The sequence below is a fragment of the Rhinatrema bivittatum genome, chromosome 3, assembly GCF_901001135.1.
Source record: "Rhinatrema bivittatum chromosome 3, aRhiBiv1.1, whole genome shotgun sequence".
Classification (NCBI taxonomy): Eukaryota; Metazoa; Chordata; class Amphibia; order Gymnophiona; family Rhinatrematidae; genus Rhinatrema; species Rhinatrema bivittatum.
Window position 1 is genome coordinate 86,530,680 of NC_042617.1, and position 17,300 is coordinate 86,547,979.

Sequence of the window (17,300 nt, forward strand, 5' to 3'; positions counted from 1 at the left end):
TGAGTATAGCATGAGAAGTTGACTCAGGACATAGTAGCTTTGAAGCACACTGACTAATAATGAGATAGTGGTGAAGGAAAATCCACCAAAGTATACACTGAAAGTATGATGTAAAAGGTAGTAGAAGAGCCAAAACAGCACAGTCCCAAAATCTAAGTAAGTACAATACATCAAGAAGTAGATGGTGATCAATGGTTTTCAAAGTGGTGGACATGTCAAGGAGAATGCGGTTTGAGTAAAGGCCTCTTGTCTTGACTATGAAGAGGTTGATGAAGATTTTGGCAAGGATTATGGTCCCATTTCACAAGCATGGTAGCAGAGAGGAGGCTAGAAACTACAGATCTGTTAGCCTCACCTTGGTGGTGAGAAAATTAATGGAGACTCTGCTAAAGCAAAGGATAGTGAACTATCTACAATCTGGTGGGTTTGCTAGACCTGAGGCAGCATGGATTTACCAGGGGAAGCTCCTGTCAGACAAATCTGATTTTTTTTATTAGGTGACTAGAGAACTGGATCAAGGATTTGATTTACTTGAATTTCAGCAAAGCTTTCAATATGGTCCAGCATAGGAGGCTCATGAATAAAATGAGAAGTTTGGGAATGGGTGGTAAGGTGGTGGAGTGGATTATTTGAATTAATGCACGTCACTTCATGGTACTGTATATACTGTAACAAATATTAAGAAGATACAATGGCCTCTAGAAAAATAAGAGACAATGGAAGCCAACTAAGTGATTATGTATTTTATATGCTGTCAATCTGTAAACAATCTAGACAGTGTACAATCAATAAAATACAAAATTGAAAATAAAATGTACAATAAAGAAAAAAGAAAATTGAACTAAAATTAATTTAAAATATATGTAAATTATATAAAATATTTTAACCTAAAACACTGCTTGCTTAATAAAAAGAAAATTTTTAAAGGTCAAAATTTTGTATGAGAAATAACAGAGTATTAATGGACACGAGATAAATGACTGTTTTATTTACAAACATTGAAAAAGCTTAAATTTTAATTGCTGGGAGCATTTCAATGAACTCAATCATATGATTATATGTTAGGCAAAGTGAAGGCTTTGTGCTGAGAGTGACTATTATGATGGTCAATACATCTTATTAAAGGGTTATTTAGAAGGATTCATTATTGTACTTTATGATTGTTGCATCATTTGTTGCTGTGACACTTAAGACACATTGGAAACTGCAAAATCTAACCATCTGCTCTTATTCTCTCCCTCAACTATTGTATTTTTATCCTACCTAATCTTTCTTCCCTTTCCCTGCATTTTCATACTTTTCATATTATACTCTGCTATAGTTGTTTTCACAAACACAGAATTTGATGGCAGATCAGGACAGCAAGAGCAACGAAGAGTACTCAACTAGCTTAATTCTGTAATGCCACAGACCTAAGCTGAGTTTTGGTGTCCCTTCATTTTTTGAAAATTATAGCTCCTTTGTGCTTATCCCATGCTTTCTTGAATTATTTCACTTTTTGCTTCCATCAGCTCCATTGGAGAGCTGTTCCAAGCATTCATCATACCTTCTCTGAAAATAAGATGCTCCCTGTTGGATCAGATCTAAGGTCAATTGAGTCTAACATCCTGTCTCTGACAGTGGCCAGTCTAGGTTATTAAGAAGTATCTGGCAGATCCCAAAGAGTAGATCCAGTTATATATTTCCAGAGACAAATGGTGGCATTCCCAAGTCTACCAGGCTAGTAAGTGTTCACGGACATTTTCTCTAACATCATCCAAACCCTTTAAAACCCAGCTATGCTAGATGCCTTGATCATAACCTCCAGCAACAGTCTATAGCTTGATTGTGTTTTAAATGAAAAACTACTTTCTCACATTTGTTTAAAATCTGCTACCTTTAGTTGCAGTACTGTTTGAAAGGGTAAATAACCAATCCCAATTTACCTGTTATGTGTCCCCTCAGTTTTCTCTTCTCCAAGCTGAAAAGCTCTAACCTATTTAGTCTCTCTTCAAACGCAACTGTTCCATCCCTTTTATCATTTTTATTGCCCTTCTCTGAACCTTTTGTTCCACTATATCTTTCTTGAGAGGAGGTGACCAGAACTGCACATAAAATTCTCAAGGTGCATTTGTACCATGGATCAATACAAAAGCATTATGATATTCTCCATTCCTTTCCGAATAATCCCTAACATTCTATTTGCTTTTTTGACTAACACAGTACAGTAAGCTGAGGATTTCAATGTAGCGTCCACCATGTTTCCAAGATACTTTACCTGGATTGCAACTCTTAATGGAGAACTCAGTATTACGTATTTATAGTTAAGGTGGGTCATAGGGACTACATTTATTTATTTATTTATTTATTTATTTATTTAGATTTTTTCTATACCGGCATTCGTGAAAATGTCACATCAAGCCGGTTTACAATAAACAATGGGGTGATAACCGTAACAGAGAACGAGATAATATGTACTAAACATAGTATAGATGCAGTTACAATAAAACAAGGAGTTGTACAACTAGGAGCAAGAAGAAGAAAAGATAGTAACTTTAACATAGTATATTAACCCGTAAAATGGGTTTTACCCATTTTACGCATTTTACCCATTTTACCGCTGCCACCATATACCCCAAGAAAATCAGGATTTTTCAGATCGTGACTGATCTTTTTGAAGTAAGCTCTGGATTAAATTCTAAAGAAAGAATGCTTGTTCTGATGGGAGCAATACTCTTTCTTCCAGATAATCTATCCATGCCCTGAAGAATTTCATTGTTTGGGTAGAAACAAGGTTCCACTTGGCAAAGTTGATAATGAACTCTAGCAAATGAAGGGATTGGATTGTTTCCTGCAGGGAGTCCAACACCCCTGCTTGAGAAGGCCCTGTCATTAACCAGTCATTCAGATAAGGAAAGTCACAAATTCCCTGGTGATGAAAGTGCACCACTGTAACTGACAGGCATTTTGTGAAGGCCCTTGAGGCCGTCAGGCATTCAAAGAGAAGAGCCTTGTATTGATAGCTTCATAAATTGGAGGTATTTCTAATGAGGGTGATGGGTAGGATGGTGTGGAGGGTGTTCATTTTGAAATTCACCCATAACAGGCTCGTGTTCAGTTTTCATAAATCCAGAATGGGTCTCAATCCCCTGACTTCTTGGGGATAAGGAAGTAGCGGACAAAGAAACCCTTGACAAGTTCTTTGGGAGAGACAGGTTCTATCGCTTGCTGACTGAGATGCAGCTCCACCTTGAGATGGAGCTGAGTTGGATTGAAGGCCAAACATTGGTATGGCTCTGGAGGTTGGGAGAAGCGCAAACGGTAACAAAGTTCTACAATTTTGAGGACCCAGTCGCCCTTGGTGATCTTTCCCACTCTTCTAGGAATAGGTGAATCCTCCCCACTACCGGAGAGGTCATGATCTGAGGGTCGAGTCCATCAAAAACTATACCCAGATGTAGGATGGACCTGTTGTGGTCTTTGGCTGACATCTGTCATGCTGTAGTCCATGTGCTGGAAACTGCTGTTGTATTAGCACAGTTGGTGGACGATACCACTGAAACTTCAAAAAGGGCTCACCCTCCTGGGTTAACTGCATTGGCAGTCACAGATATCAGAGACATAAAGAAGCATATCAGATCCAGAGTTTCCAAAGGCCTCGGTTGAGGAGGTGGGATAGAGATAAGGATGTCAACATGGAGGGAGGTAAGTGCAGAGAATCATCTGCAGAGCCTCTCAAAAACTGTTCCTGCCTTAAGTGCACCAATAGGGCTGGGAACAGAGGCTCTGAGATTCTGCTAGGTGCATTGACAAAGCTGTGTTGGCTAACTAAGCCCATTGCACTAGTGGAGGTGCAGGAGCTGAGGCTCAGTGTGCCGACAGCACCAAGGGCTAGTGAATCAATTGCACCAGAAGCATCAACAGGGCTGATCCTGATTTAAGCTTTGGCAAAGCTTGTGCATTGATGGCACAGAGGGTTGGTGCAGCAATGGTGCTGGGAGCCTCAACAGAACTGATCCCAATTTAAGTTTTGGCATCACCAACTGCATTTTTGGCTCTGATAGATGGTGCTTTTTCTTCTTGTGCAGTGGCGGAGTAGGAGCCAAGGCCTAATGTATCAATGGTGCTTGGAGCATTGACAGGGTTTATTCCAGTTTAAACTTTGGGAGTGCCAACTACATTACCCACTCCAATGCATGGCAGTTTTTCTTCTTTTGTGCCAAGCCCCACAGAGCCAGAGGTTGGTGCAGAGATGGTGCCGAAAGCATCAAAGGGAATTATCCTGATTTAAGCCTCGGCAACACTGACTACATCGCCAACTCTGATACATGGTGTTTTTTCTTCTTTTGTGCCAACAAGACTTGCAGGACATGTATCAAAGGGCTTACAGACTCCTGCTCATGATGCTTTCATGGTGAATCTGGGAACTGGTGTGGTAAATGGGGGAGTTTTACTCAAGGAGATCCTGCTCAACTCAGCACAGAGGGAGCCTGAAGAAGCCCTGCTTCAAGAGGAGGAACAACTTTGACATTGCATTATCTGTGAAGTTCTTCCATTTTCTAGGCTCTGTTCCTCTGGCATCTTAGTGACATTTGGTCACAGTCATAGCAGTTGTGTCATGGTCACACCAGAGGCAACAACAACAAATGTCATGGCCATCATTAATAGACATCTTGCGGCCACACACACAGTCCTTGAAGTCACTGGAGGTGGTTTTCTTGGAGCCATAATATTTTTTTTTCCAGTAGAGCTCAAAAGTTCTGTTGAGGGGCTGCTGAGGCTGTGAGGCACCTTGAAATGGGTTTCACAGGAAAAAGAAAAACTACAAAGTACCAAAAATTGAAGAGAGAGGATACACGTCCATGCAGAATCTCGGTAAAAAGATAAGACTGAGGGGCTCATGAGGAACGGTAAAACACCAAGGATTATTTATTATCACAAATCTTTACAAAGTGCCTGATTCAGGCTCACACATGATTCGCTCATGTGTGAGCTGCTTCAGGGGCTATGATGGTATTGTAGTTAAATAGGTTGATTCCTTATGGTGATCTTTTGAAATCACTTCATCACATACCAAGCTATAACAGGATGCTCTTCATCCTTGAGAAATGTTGCCACAGAGGATCCTAAAAAGCATGCTCATTGTATGCAGGCACAAATAACCATATGACTTCAGTGGTAACCTAAAGGGAGAGCTCTTTAGAACTGCCAAAGTTTTGACTCCATTCACATCCAATTTGAGATACAAGAGTAAAAACGCTGTGTCAGAGGCTGGCCACCACTAAGCATGCTTTTTAGGATCCTTAAAAGATCACCATAAGGAATCAACCTATTTAATTACAATACCATCATAGCCCCTGAAGCAGCTCACGCATGAGCGAAACTTGGCCTGAGTCGGGCACTTTGTAAAGATTTGTGATAATAAAAAATCCTTGGTGTTTTATCGTTCCTCTACTTTTGGTCGCGACTTGCAATATTGGATTGGTTTCCGGTTTGTTTCTGAGGGGCTCATGATGCAGCACATGTATAAGAACTTTGGCACATGCTCACTAGAGTAAAAGCTCTATGAGCTAGGTTCAATTGGTACTAATAGATGATATTACCCACATGTCATGCTAATTCAGCCCTGCTTGATAACAGAAAATGTGTCTGTATACAGCCATTCATAAATAAATATGAACAAATATGAAATATAAGATAAAATTAAAATGTATGTTGATAGCACAATTAACATGCAAAACTTCTCAGTCCCTAGATATTTTTGAGAAACATTAAAGAATGGAGACTGGAGAACGGCCGGCCTAATCAGTGGTAATGCTGGGCACTACCTGTTTGATTTCTGAGTGGGGTTTTCCGAATCCCTAGCCAACCTGGAGAGTGACAGAGGCAATGTTCACAATTCCCAAGGAGAGGGAGTCGTGGCCATCATTAAGATTGATACCAAATTGTTGGATTTAGAGCTCATGATACAGGGTTCTGGAAGGAGCCTTAGTGCATGGCTCCCAGCCTCAGAACTGTTGCTGCAATGACCAGATTAGGAACAGTAGGAGGATAGGTCTATTACAATCCTCTGGTATTTGAGAATGAAGGCTTATCGTGCCAGAATCTTCACACTGATTCCAACTGAGCTGGAATTAAAAGGAGAAAGAAGAAATTAAAGGGCCAGAAAATAATAAATATAGGAGAGATCTAGAAATGAAACTGGTCATAGATAAGATTGTATTATTTGCAGATTATATCAACTTTTATTAAACCAATATTAAAATTATCCAAAACTGATGAGCTTTCAAGCCTATATAGGTCTCAAAATCTCATAATTATTATTGTACCCAATTCTAAGTCTAATTTGGAAGGACAGATTAGAAAAACAATTAAATAAATTAAAATATTGGAAAAAGGGAGACCTATGTGCATTTGATAATTCATGAGCACCATTTTTTAATAATTCTTATATTGGTCAAATAAGAGTTATCAACTGGCAACTACACCATTAAAACATGGGATAATATATGCATGCTTTTATTGTAAAAATTATGAAGACATTTATATCTTTTGATATTGATATAAAACTAAGTATGAACTTTAATAAGAGCCTTCTCCAGTTTTGTGCCTATGGCAAACATCTTTAGCAACTAAGGCTGTGATAAATCAATATATTTTAATTCATTTCTTATCAATCAAGAGGAAAGCTCCATGCACAAAGTTCTGAAAGAGAAAAATTCATTCTGCCGCAATATTTTTCTCCCATCTGAACCACATAAAATATTTATAGCTGCTCTTGTTATAGTAAAATTCCTCTCAGCAATTTCCCTCAGAGTAAATCTCATTGTAAGAGGATTCCTCTGTAATTCTGAAATTTCTAATAGTTTGTGATGCAAATCATCTTTGGAGCCTTAGCAGAAAGAGAAATAGGCTGTGAGAATAAAAGCACAGGATGGTTGTGAAGATCAATAATAATTTCAAGTGAAGCTGTTCTGAGGGAAATCTTTGGGCAGCAGATGCAAAGAAAGGTTAAAAAAAAAAAATCAACCCCAACCAGCTGCCAAGGGGTTCCACAATAATAAGAAAAACACTGTCAAGACCTCAGAATAAAAATAAAGCACAATCTGTTCCTCCTTTAGAGTAACACAATAGGTATCATCAGAAAAAAAGACCAAGTGGCCCATAGATTCTGCCCGGTTATTCCTGTTTACATCTGAAGGATATATGCTAGCGGTCAGTCATAGAAGTTTGACCGCTTGTAGGGTATCTATGGGTGGCAACTGAGAGTGGCTCACTTTAAACTTTGAAGAGAAGAGAGATTGTGGGGTAAATTGGTGATTTCTATGTCCTTTTACCTTTAAAATTTCAAAAAAGCAAAAAAAGAATCACTGATTTTTGCTAACACTCCATCCCCAAATCCCACTCACCCCAAGCACATTTTCTGATTTTTAAACAATTAAAAGGACAGGAGAGATATCTTCAAAACAAGAGTCAATTCCCAATATAGGAGTAGATTTTAAAAGGTGCACGCGGGCGTACATGTGCGCTCGCTACCCGGCGCGCACACATGTACACCTGATTTTAACATGCGCACGTTATAAAATCGGGGTTCGGCATGCGCAAGGGGGTGCACAATTGTGCATCTTGCGTGCACCGAGCCACCTTCCCCCGTTCCCTCCCCCCTAGCCTGACCTTCCCACCTCTTCCCCTAACCTTTCCCCCTTAGCCCTACTCTAACCCCCCCCCCCCAACCTTTGTCTTACCTTTTGTGCCAGCCTGCCGGCATGCGATCCTCTGGCCCCGCCCCTGGACCGCCCCCTTTTTGCAAGCCCCGGGACTTACACGCCTCACGGGGCTTTAGGACCGGCGCACAGAGCTTTTAAAATCCAGCCCATAGGGAATAACCCTGCCTACATAAATAGATTAACTGCTGTCTTCTTCTTAATCACTGACAACTAACATAAAATACACCAATAAATTAAAGGGACTTTGCATTAGATTAAGCATCACTGCTTCCTTAGTGGCCTTAAATAACTAACAACTCAATAATATTGAGTATCAGACAGCAGTCCCGCAGCAAGATGTGGACTATCCAGTGTTTTTCACTGTGTGCTACATGTATGATTACCTACCAGTTGATGAGTTGTGTGCACACATGGTGCAAAGAGCTCCTTGCTCTCAGAAAATGAGTCTGGCAGCCCCTGTGCTATCTTGGAGAAGCAAAGTTGCTTAGAAGAGAATCACCCTGCTGTGTAAGGAAATGATTCTGTAGCTAGAACCTACACTCCAGATGATGCAGTATTCTCATGCACCAAGAAAGTCTCTCCTGGGGCATATGTCCAGGAGGGAAGTGTTAGGAGGGCAGTTGTAGTTAGTGATTCAAGTGGCTGATGGGAATGAGGAACATGTGGTAAATTGCATTTAAACTGCTTGGGAGGAGCTGGCTATCAAGGTACCTGTGGGTACCAATGACAAAGGAAGTTGTAAGAATAAGTTTCTAGAAACCAAATTTAGGCTTTTAGGTAGAGAGCTGACATACAGAACCTCCAGGATAACATCCTCAGACATGCTCTCCTCCACGTACAAAACCCCACAGGCAGGGCAGGGGGAGCAAGATGGCAACGTGAACCAGACGCGCTAATTCGCTCCTTGTTTCCTCTGTAAAATTACCTTTAAGATGCCCTCTAAACACAAGGGGAAGGTCCGAGTCTTTCCCCTGGATTCTCCTCTTCCCCATGGCCAGCGATTACCGCTTTGGATCGGCTTCACTTGAGGGGTGCCTAGCCCCACTGCGAATCCGGTGAGGGAGCACTGGTTTCGCCAGGGGAAGTTTCTTTGAGCCCTCCGGATCTTCGGCTCCTGGTGCTGCCTGGGTTTGCTGCTGCTTCAACTCTGACTGTGGCGTGGGGCAGTGACACGTTCTGTGTGACCGCGGGGGGGGGGGGGGGGGGGGGGGGGGAGAGAGAGAGAGTGGAGACCAGCTGCCGGCATCTCTGCAGTCCCCGGAAATGTTGTATATTGCTCAGGAGGTGTTGTTCTCAGCCACCTCCACTCCGGCCGAGACTGAAGGAGAGCTTAGAGGGGCTTTTTCAGAGCCGGTAAGAGACAGTTCTCTCTGGAACTTTGGGTGAGACTTTTCATCTTCCACCTAAGCCAGCAGTAGTCACTCTAGAAGCCCTTTGGGATCTAGTAGCTGGGTTTGGCTGTTCCTTACAGGATTGCCAGTTGAAGATCAAGGACCTTACTATGAAGGTGGGCACTTCTGGGGTGAAGTGGGACGAGAAATTTAAGGAATTACAGATGAAGGCCATTGATTAAAATTGATTAAAGACTTTGGCAATTTCTCTAGAAAGCTGGAGTATTTAGAAAATTATACTTGGCATTTAAATCTTCGAATACTGAATTTTCCAAATGTTATAGGTGAAAATTCCTATCAAACCCTTAAGAAATATTTTTTGGAAATATTGCAATTTGAGGAGGAGAAAATGTCTTCTATAAACAAATCTCTTTTTTTTCCCCCAGCTACGAATAAAGGGAGAACTTCTCAAGATCATACTTCTGATGCCATTGTTGACTTAACTCAGTTTTTGGAGGACTCCACCACAGACGTTTATGAACATTAAACTCTTCTTGTTTCCTTTATTTTTTAATATGATTTGAGCAAATTAATGAAGAGATACTTTTAAGAATATCTCTGTACCTTTTTATGGACAGATAATTTGTATCTTTTTGTATTGGGACCCTGGGATCTGTATTGGGACCCTTACGGGATCTGTATTGAGATCCTTACTTTTCAATATATATATATATAAATGATCTGGAAAGAAATACGACGGGTGAGATAATCAAATTTGCAGATGACACAAAATTGTTCAGAGTAGTTAAATCACAAGCAGATTGTGATAAATTGCAGGAAGACCTTGTGAGACTGGAAAATTGGGCATCCAAATGGCAGATGAAATTTAATGTGGATAAGTGCAAGGTGATGCATATAGGGAAAAATAACCCATGCTATAATTACACAATGTTGGGTTCCATATTAGGTGCTACAACCCAAGAAAGAGATCTAGGAGTCATAGTGGATAACACATTGAAATTGTCGGTTCAGTGTGCTGCGGCAGTCAAAAAAGCAAACAGAATGTTGGGAATTATTAGAAAGGGAATGGTGAATAAAACGGAAAATGTCATAATGCCTCTGTATCGCTCCATGGTGAGACCGCACCTTGAATACTGTGTACAATTCTGGTCGCCGCATCTCAAAAAAGATATAATTGCGATGGAGAAGGTACAGAGAAGGGCTACCAAAATGATAAGGGAAATGGAACAGCTCCCCTATGAGGAAAGACTAAAGAGGTTAGGACTTTTCAGCTTGGAGAAGAGAAGGCTGAGGGGGGATATGATAGAGATGTTTAAAATTATGAGAGGTCTAGAATGGGTAGATGTGAATCGGCTGTTTACTCTTTCGGATAATAGAAAGACTAGGGGGCACTCCATGAAGTTAGCATGGGGCACATTTAAAACTAATCGGAGAAAATTCTTTTTTACTCAATGCACAATTAAACTCTGGAATTTGTTGCCAGAGGATGTGGTTAGTGCAGTTAATATAGCTGTGTTTAAAAGGATTGGATAAGTTCTTGGAGGAGAAGTCCATTACCTGCTATTAAGTTCACAGAGGGGCGGATTTTAAAAGGAACGCGAATAGCCTACTTTTGTTTGCGCTCTAGGCGCAAACAAAAGTACGCTGGATTTTAGTAGATACGCGCGGAGCCGCGCGTATCCACTAAAATCCTGGATCGGCGCGCGCAAGGCTATCGATTTTGTATAGCCGGCGCGCACTGAGCCACGCTGCCTACCCCCGTTCCCTCCAAGGCCGCTCCGAAATCGGAGCGGCCTCGGAGGGAACTTTCTTTTGCCCTCCCCTCACCTTCCCCTCCCTAACCCACCCGCCCGGCCCTGTCTAAACCCCCCCCCTTACCTTTGTTGGGAGATTTATGCCTCCCGGAGGGAGACGTAAATCCCCGCGCGCCAGCGGGCCGCTAGCGCGCCGGGACGCGATCTGGGGGCGGGTCCGGAGAGCGCGGCCACGCCCCGGGCCGTAGCCACGCCCCCGGGCCCGCCCCCGGAACGCTCCCGACACGCCCCGAAAACGCCGCGCGGTTCGGACCCGCCCCCCCGACACGCCCCCTCCGAAAACCCCGGGACTTACGCGAGTCCCGGGGCTCTGCGCGCGCCGGTAGGCCTATGTAAAATAGGCTTACCGGCGCGCAGGGCCCTGCTCACGTAAATCCGCCCGGTTTTGGGCGGATTTACGCGAGCAGGGCTCTGAAAATCCGCCCCTTAGAGAATAGCCACTGCCCTTAGCAATGGTAACATGGAATAGACTTAGTTTTTGAGTACTTGCCTGGTTCTTATGGCCTGGATTGGCCACTGTTGGAAACAGGATGCTGGGCTTGATGGACCCTTGGTCTGACCCAGTATGGCATTTTCTTATGTTCTTATGTTTGGACTTTGCTCGTGTTACCCAAGAACGAAGACGAAGATAGTAATAGATCATCAACGTTGGAAATGGAGTTTTGATTAAACCCCCTTGTGTATGCTAATTGAGTTGTAATATTGCTTTAAGAATATATATTGTGGCTAGATTTGCAACACTGTTCTAGAAATATATATATGATGATTGATTGTATAAGATTGCATTTTTGGAAAGAGCTATTATTGTAATGTGCAATTGTAGAATATTGTTGTAATACATTTGTGAGTAGATGAGAATGAGTGGTAGGTTGTGTGGTGTTGATGTATTAAGTTAGTGATGATAGTGGGATGTTTATTATGGTTATTATATTTTAATATTTTGTAATAAATATTGAAATCTTTAAACAGGTATATGATGTGTTACTTGTCAATGGTAAGGAACATATTGCCTACTCTCATCTCAAAATGAGTCCCCAGTCCCCAGATACTCCAAGCTTTGAAAGGGATCCAATTGCTTTTAAGAAAATTGATCACCCAACCTAGATTCTGTAAGTCTGATCACCCTGCTGACAATGGAATAACAATCCTCCTCTGACTTTGCCCAAATCAACCAATTGCCAGATATGAACAATTAAGCTCTGGAATTCATTGCTGGAGGATGTGATAAAGGCAGTTAGTGTAGGTCAGTTTATAAAAGGTCTGGACAAGTTCATAGAGGAAAAGTCCATAAACTGTTTTTAACTAGGTAGACTTGGGGAAAGTCACTGCTTATCCCTAGGCATAAGCAACATGGAATCTATCTATTATTTGGGATCTTGCCAAGTACTTGTAACCTGGATTATCCAATGTTAGAAATAGGACATTGGGCTTCATGGACCCTTGGTCTGACCCAGTATGGCAGCTCTTATCTCTGCAGGTTCCTGATGCAATAATACTGCAACTCTACAGTTTTTAAGACAACCAATTTTTTTTTAGTGTTATTGCTGTTGCTATTGAAATTTCTCCTCATTTTTATGATGGATCATAGTTCATACACTGTCTCTTCTGCTTCTCTCCTCCAAGTTTAGCAACTTGTTTGTTGCCTTCTGTGCTGGAGTATGATACATGGTCATAGATGTCATCGCTATCTCTATAGCTACTGCTATTTGATTACAGTCACTAGAAATTTATCTGTTCTAATCCTAGCCTTTATAAATGCATCTTGAAATGGATTAGAATTGCTGGACTTTTTTCTGCTGTGATCTTCACCTTTACAGCTGCTGCTACTAAAGGATTACAAATAATGGATGTTCTCTGCTATGATCTTTTCATCATGTGGTTGCTGCCTTTAAAAAGTTTCACACACATCACTTGCAAATGGAACTATTTATATAGTATATGTAATTTTGTTGGTCACAAGCTTAATGTATTATTTTTTGTACAATAAATATGGTTTTCATTTGCAAATATGGTTCCTTTTTCCTGTTATTGCTTTAGAGGAGGCAGATGATTAAGTATGTATAGTTGCATCATCTATGTGCCCAAGTTCTTTATTTACTGTAATCCTTGTGACTAATCCATATTTTTCACATTATCTACATATGTTTGTTCTCTGAACGTAATCTGCCTTGTGATTATCTTGAATGTAATCTGCCATGTGCCTAAGGAAGAAGGGAAATAGCAAATGTTTATAAATAAGTACCGGGTACAGGGCTACTGGGGCCTGGGGCTCTGGTTCTGGGGCCGCCAGTCATTACTCAAATGGTGAAATCTACCAGGTGGAACTAGTGTGCATGCATACTATGTTCCAAAATAACACACAGCTTGTGGCTTCCAGCCAAGGAATGTCACTATAACAGACTGGTTCTAATTGAGCTGGAAGCCCAAAGGATCATGAGGAAACTGCTAGGCCAAAGGAACAATTTAAAAAATTCCAAGAATTCTATTTTGTTGTTCCTGTGGTAAAAATATTTGTTTGAAGAATAGAAGTGAAAAAGATTCACAAAAATTATATAAATCAAAAAGAGTAGCTCAAAGTACAAAAAAAAATAATTTGTAATACTAGTAATCTATGACCATTAATAGTAAGTAAATAAATGAATAATCAAAAAATAGAACATGCTGAAATAAAGAAATTATTTTGTATCCAAAAGATGTTAAGATTTCATACCATACTGGCATATGTTCACTTCCTTTTATGATAAAGAAAAGCGATTGAAAAAGCAAATAGCCCACTTTTGATATCATACTTCCAAAAAGAGTTCATTCCAATATAAATACATAGATGGTAACTTTTAAATAGGTACACGGGCACACATGTGCATGTATGTATCAGAGATGTGTCTATTTTGTAACAAATGCACAATTTTAAATGGATGTGCACACAAATCCCGCATCTGTCACGTAAGTGGGGGAATTTTACAAGGATGACGCTATTTGCCACTTTCCCAGTTCATGTCCAGTTCGCCCAGTTTAGGGTTAGGACTTGCAAACCCCCTTAATTTAAAAGCCTCCCTTCCCCCTGTTAGCTCTGACCCTTAAAACCCCACTGACCTGCCTAAATATTTTTGTTTTAAAAGTTATATGCTATCCATACAAGTAGTAAATTTATACAGCAGGGCACACCGGTGCACGCAAGGACACAAAGATTTAGGTGCATATTTCTTGGTCAGGCCCCGACATGCCCACGCCTGGACCACAACCATGCCACGCCCCTTTTTGGAAACATTTTATTTGTGCAAAGAGCAGGAGATACGCTGGCCCAACTTGTGCATGTATCTTCCTGTTTTGGCACGCACAGAGCTTTTAAAATTCACCTAATATAGTTCAATTACATTCTTAAAAAAACTGAACTTCAAAATCCAAATGTGCCTTGATGACAGCCTCAGAAAAGTGAAAGGATGACATCTTTGTTTTGTAGTCACACCTCATTTAATGTATGTAAACATGCACCCCAATACATTTTACATAAGATCTTCTGAAATGCATGCCTGTGGCATCCATATACTGGATAACAGCTGTTCAATAACAAAATTATCTGTTATTCTAATATAACAAATTCAAAGGATAGTTAACCTTAATTTTAAAGACCAAAAGATCATTGTTTTTAGTATGAAATGATAATAAATTATGATATTGCAGGATTAATTTATCATTTTTTATTTTATTAAAAAATAGTTCATCACAAGATGAAAGAGAAAGGGAAATCAGTAAGAACATAAGAAATTGCCATGCTGGGTCAGACCAAGGGTCCATCAAGCCCAGCATCCTTTTTCCAACAGAGGCCAAACCAGGCCACAAGAACCAGGCAATTATCCAAACACTAAGAAGATCCCATGCTACTGATGCAATTAATAGCAATGGCTATTCCCTAAGTAAACTTGATTAATAGCCGTTAATGGACTTCTCCTTCAAGAACTTATCCATACCTTTTTTGAACCCAGCTACACTAACTGCACTAACCACGTCCTCTGACAACATTATTGTGCGTTGAGTGAAAAGGAATTTTCTCAGTTTAGTCTTAAATGTGCTACTTGCTAACTTCATGGAATGCCCCCTAGTCCTTCTATTATTTGAAAGTGTAAATAACCGATTCACATCTAAATACCTGATTCTCTCTCATCTCCTTGGATACCATCCTTATGATGCAAAAATGGACTAATCTCTTGTTAATTTCTTGATCATATAAACAAATGCACACTCTGGATTGGAATCTGAGGGAGTTCATATTATAATAGCAACAGACTCAAACTGAGTGACATTATTAAATACATATAAATGTTAATAAAACCTATTTTGGAGATGTGCTTATTTTTAAGGCCCTAAGAGTATTTATACAAGAGAAACTCAACTGCAAATTAGGATACTACTAAGGTCAATGTGTAAAAGTTTGAAGATAGACTATAATCCACTAAACAGATATGAACATAAGAAGGCTGGTCCAAGGGGAGGAGTTAGGAAATAACTGATAGAGTAACATCTTTTCTTTTCAGTGAATTTTAATTCACATTGTTTGAACCACAAGCACACAGTCTCAAAATTGATTTTTTTACTGCCTTCCTTATCTATATAGTCACCAGATGGCCTCACTCTTCCCCTACTCAGTAGTGTCAGAAGTTAAGTGAAAATTAGCACCTTATAATGACTCAAGATGGGCCTTATTACATACCTACTAAACTAGTAAGTAAAACATTATGACAACAATTATCTGGTAAGAGAGATATAAACAGATGCTACTTACAAGTCTCACTGCTCCAATTGCAATTACCACCTGTTTCCTTTCATGCATTAGTTTTATGCATGAGGTAGAAGCCAACAGTCAAAAGCAGAAAGGTATTGAATAGTCAGGTCTTCAGAAATGTGTCAGATTGCAAAACCAAATAAGATGCATTGAACACAAATCATGCTGTCAGCCACTCATTTTGTGTCCATCATACTCATTTAGATCAATGCACAGGCCCTCAGAGTCTGTACTGGTGCTTAAATTGACAAATGTACATGGCTCCTCTAACACACCACTAGATGAGTTAAGGCATCATCTGTTGCTAGCTTTCGAAAAAATGTCTGAGTTTGTGAAATGCAAACAGAGAGGAAATGCATAGTTTTCTGGCACATGTTCATTTGAAAACGTGCAACTTGAATTGTTTACATAAGACAGAGACATAAATCAGCGACATCTCAGCAATTCATAATCCATCTAAAAGGATACATATTACAATCTCACAGAAATATCTTCTAAACAAAAGTAAAAAATGTGTATAACCTTTTATTATTTTTCTTATTTATTTTTACATCTGAATCTATAGCAGTTTTCTACTGATAAAAAAAACTGAATAAACTACAGACAGGATTTTATGCAAGTTTTCATTAACAGAGCTTTCAATTAATCAGTAGATCATGTACCTGGTTGTAATGTAGCTCTGTATGCAACAGTGCAGCAGAAAAATAGAGTTGCAAATATTCTATTACATAAAGGCAGCTGTAACAAATGTTTTCTGTCTAATGTTGCTTGAAAACAAACATTTTTAGTCTGCTCAAGGAATCCTTTGTAATTGTCCAGCAAAAAAAGATTCATATTCTCTCAGTGTCTTCAGAATTGGAATCAACGGTTCGCAGATACTCGTGATTATCTGACAGTTCTGGTATACCATATCTCCTCAGTGTCTCACTGTAGAGTAGGAAATGTTGGAGACAAGCAGGAAGTGGCAACTGGTAGATAAAATGGCCAGATCGTAGACATTCACTTTTTAAAAGTGACCGGATCTTAAGACGACAAAGATGGGTCAGTGAAGGTAAACATGCTATTTAAAAACAAAACAGAAACGATAAGACATTATTTTAGATTTTTTCATTAAACTAGCTCAATTATGAAAACATTCAAAAAGAATACAAAACACCACACTATAACTCAGGGGTCAGGAACCTTTTTGGCTGAGAGAGCCATAAACGCCAAATATTTTAAAATGTAATTCCATGAGGAGCCATACAATATGTTTTAAAACTAAATACAAGTAAATGTGTGCATTTTATGTAAGATCACACTTTTAAAGTACAATAAGTCTCTGAAAATATTACACCCAGGCCTTAAGACACCAATACATCTCCTATTAGGCTGCTATAGAGTCCTACACAGAAACTACACGCCAGCAGAAAACCTCACCTGAATCACGTGCTGTCCCTCACCTAACATAGAATAAAGAGACCAAAACGCACAACAAGAAGCATGCAGAAAAAACTGAATTGGAAACTGCAACAAGCCAAAGTCTCTGTATGCAGTATAACAAAGGAAAAAAAGAAACATCACCCATCCTTATAAAACAAATCAAGAATATAAAATCATCAGCAGTAAAACTGTACTAACAAAAAGAACATATTTCGAAACAGCTGAT

At 39.9% G+C, this 17,300-nt stretch overlaps 1 protein-coding gene across 7 annotated transcripts in view; it reads right to left on the reverse strand.

Moving 5' to 3' along the window:
* Positions 1-16,161: 16,161 nt before the first annotated feature.
* Positions 16,162-17,300, reverse strand: part of ASB3 (ankyrin repeat and SOCS box containing 3) — a 248,569-nt gene continuing 247,430 nt past the window's right edge. For all 7 annotated transcript variants that reach the window (XM_029593417.1, XM_029593421.1, XM_029593420.1 and 4 more), the window contains one exon: positions 16,162-16,712. In XM_029593417.1, the coding sequence (XP_029449277.1) occupies positions 16,483-16,712 (230 nt within the window). In that variant the 3' untranslated portion in view covers positions 16,162-16,482. The remainder of the gene's footprint in view (positions 16,713-17,300) is intronic.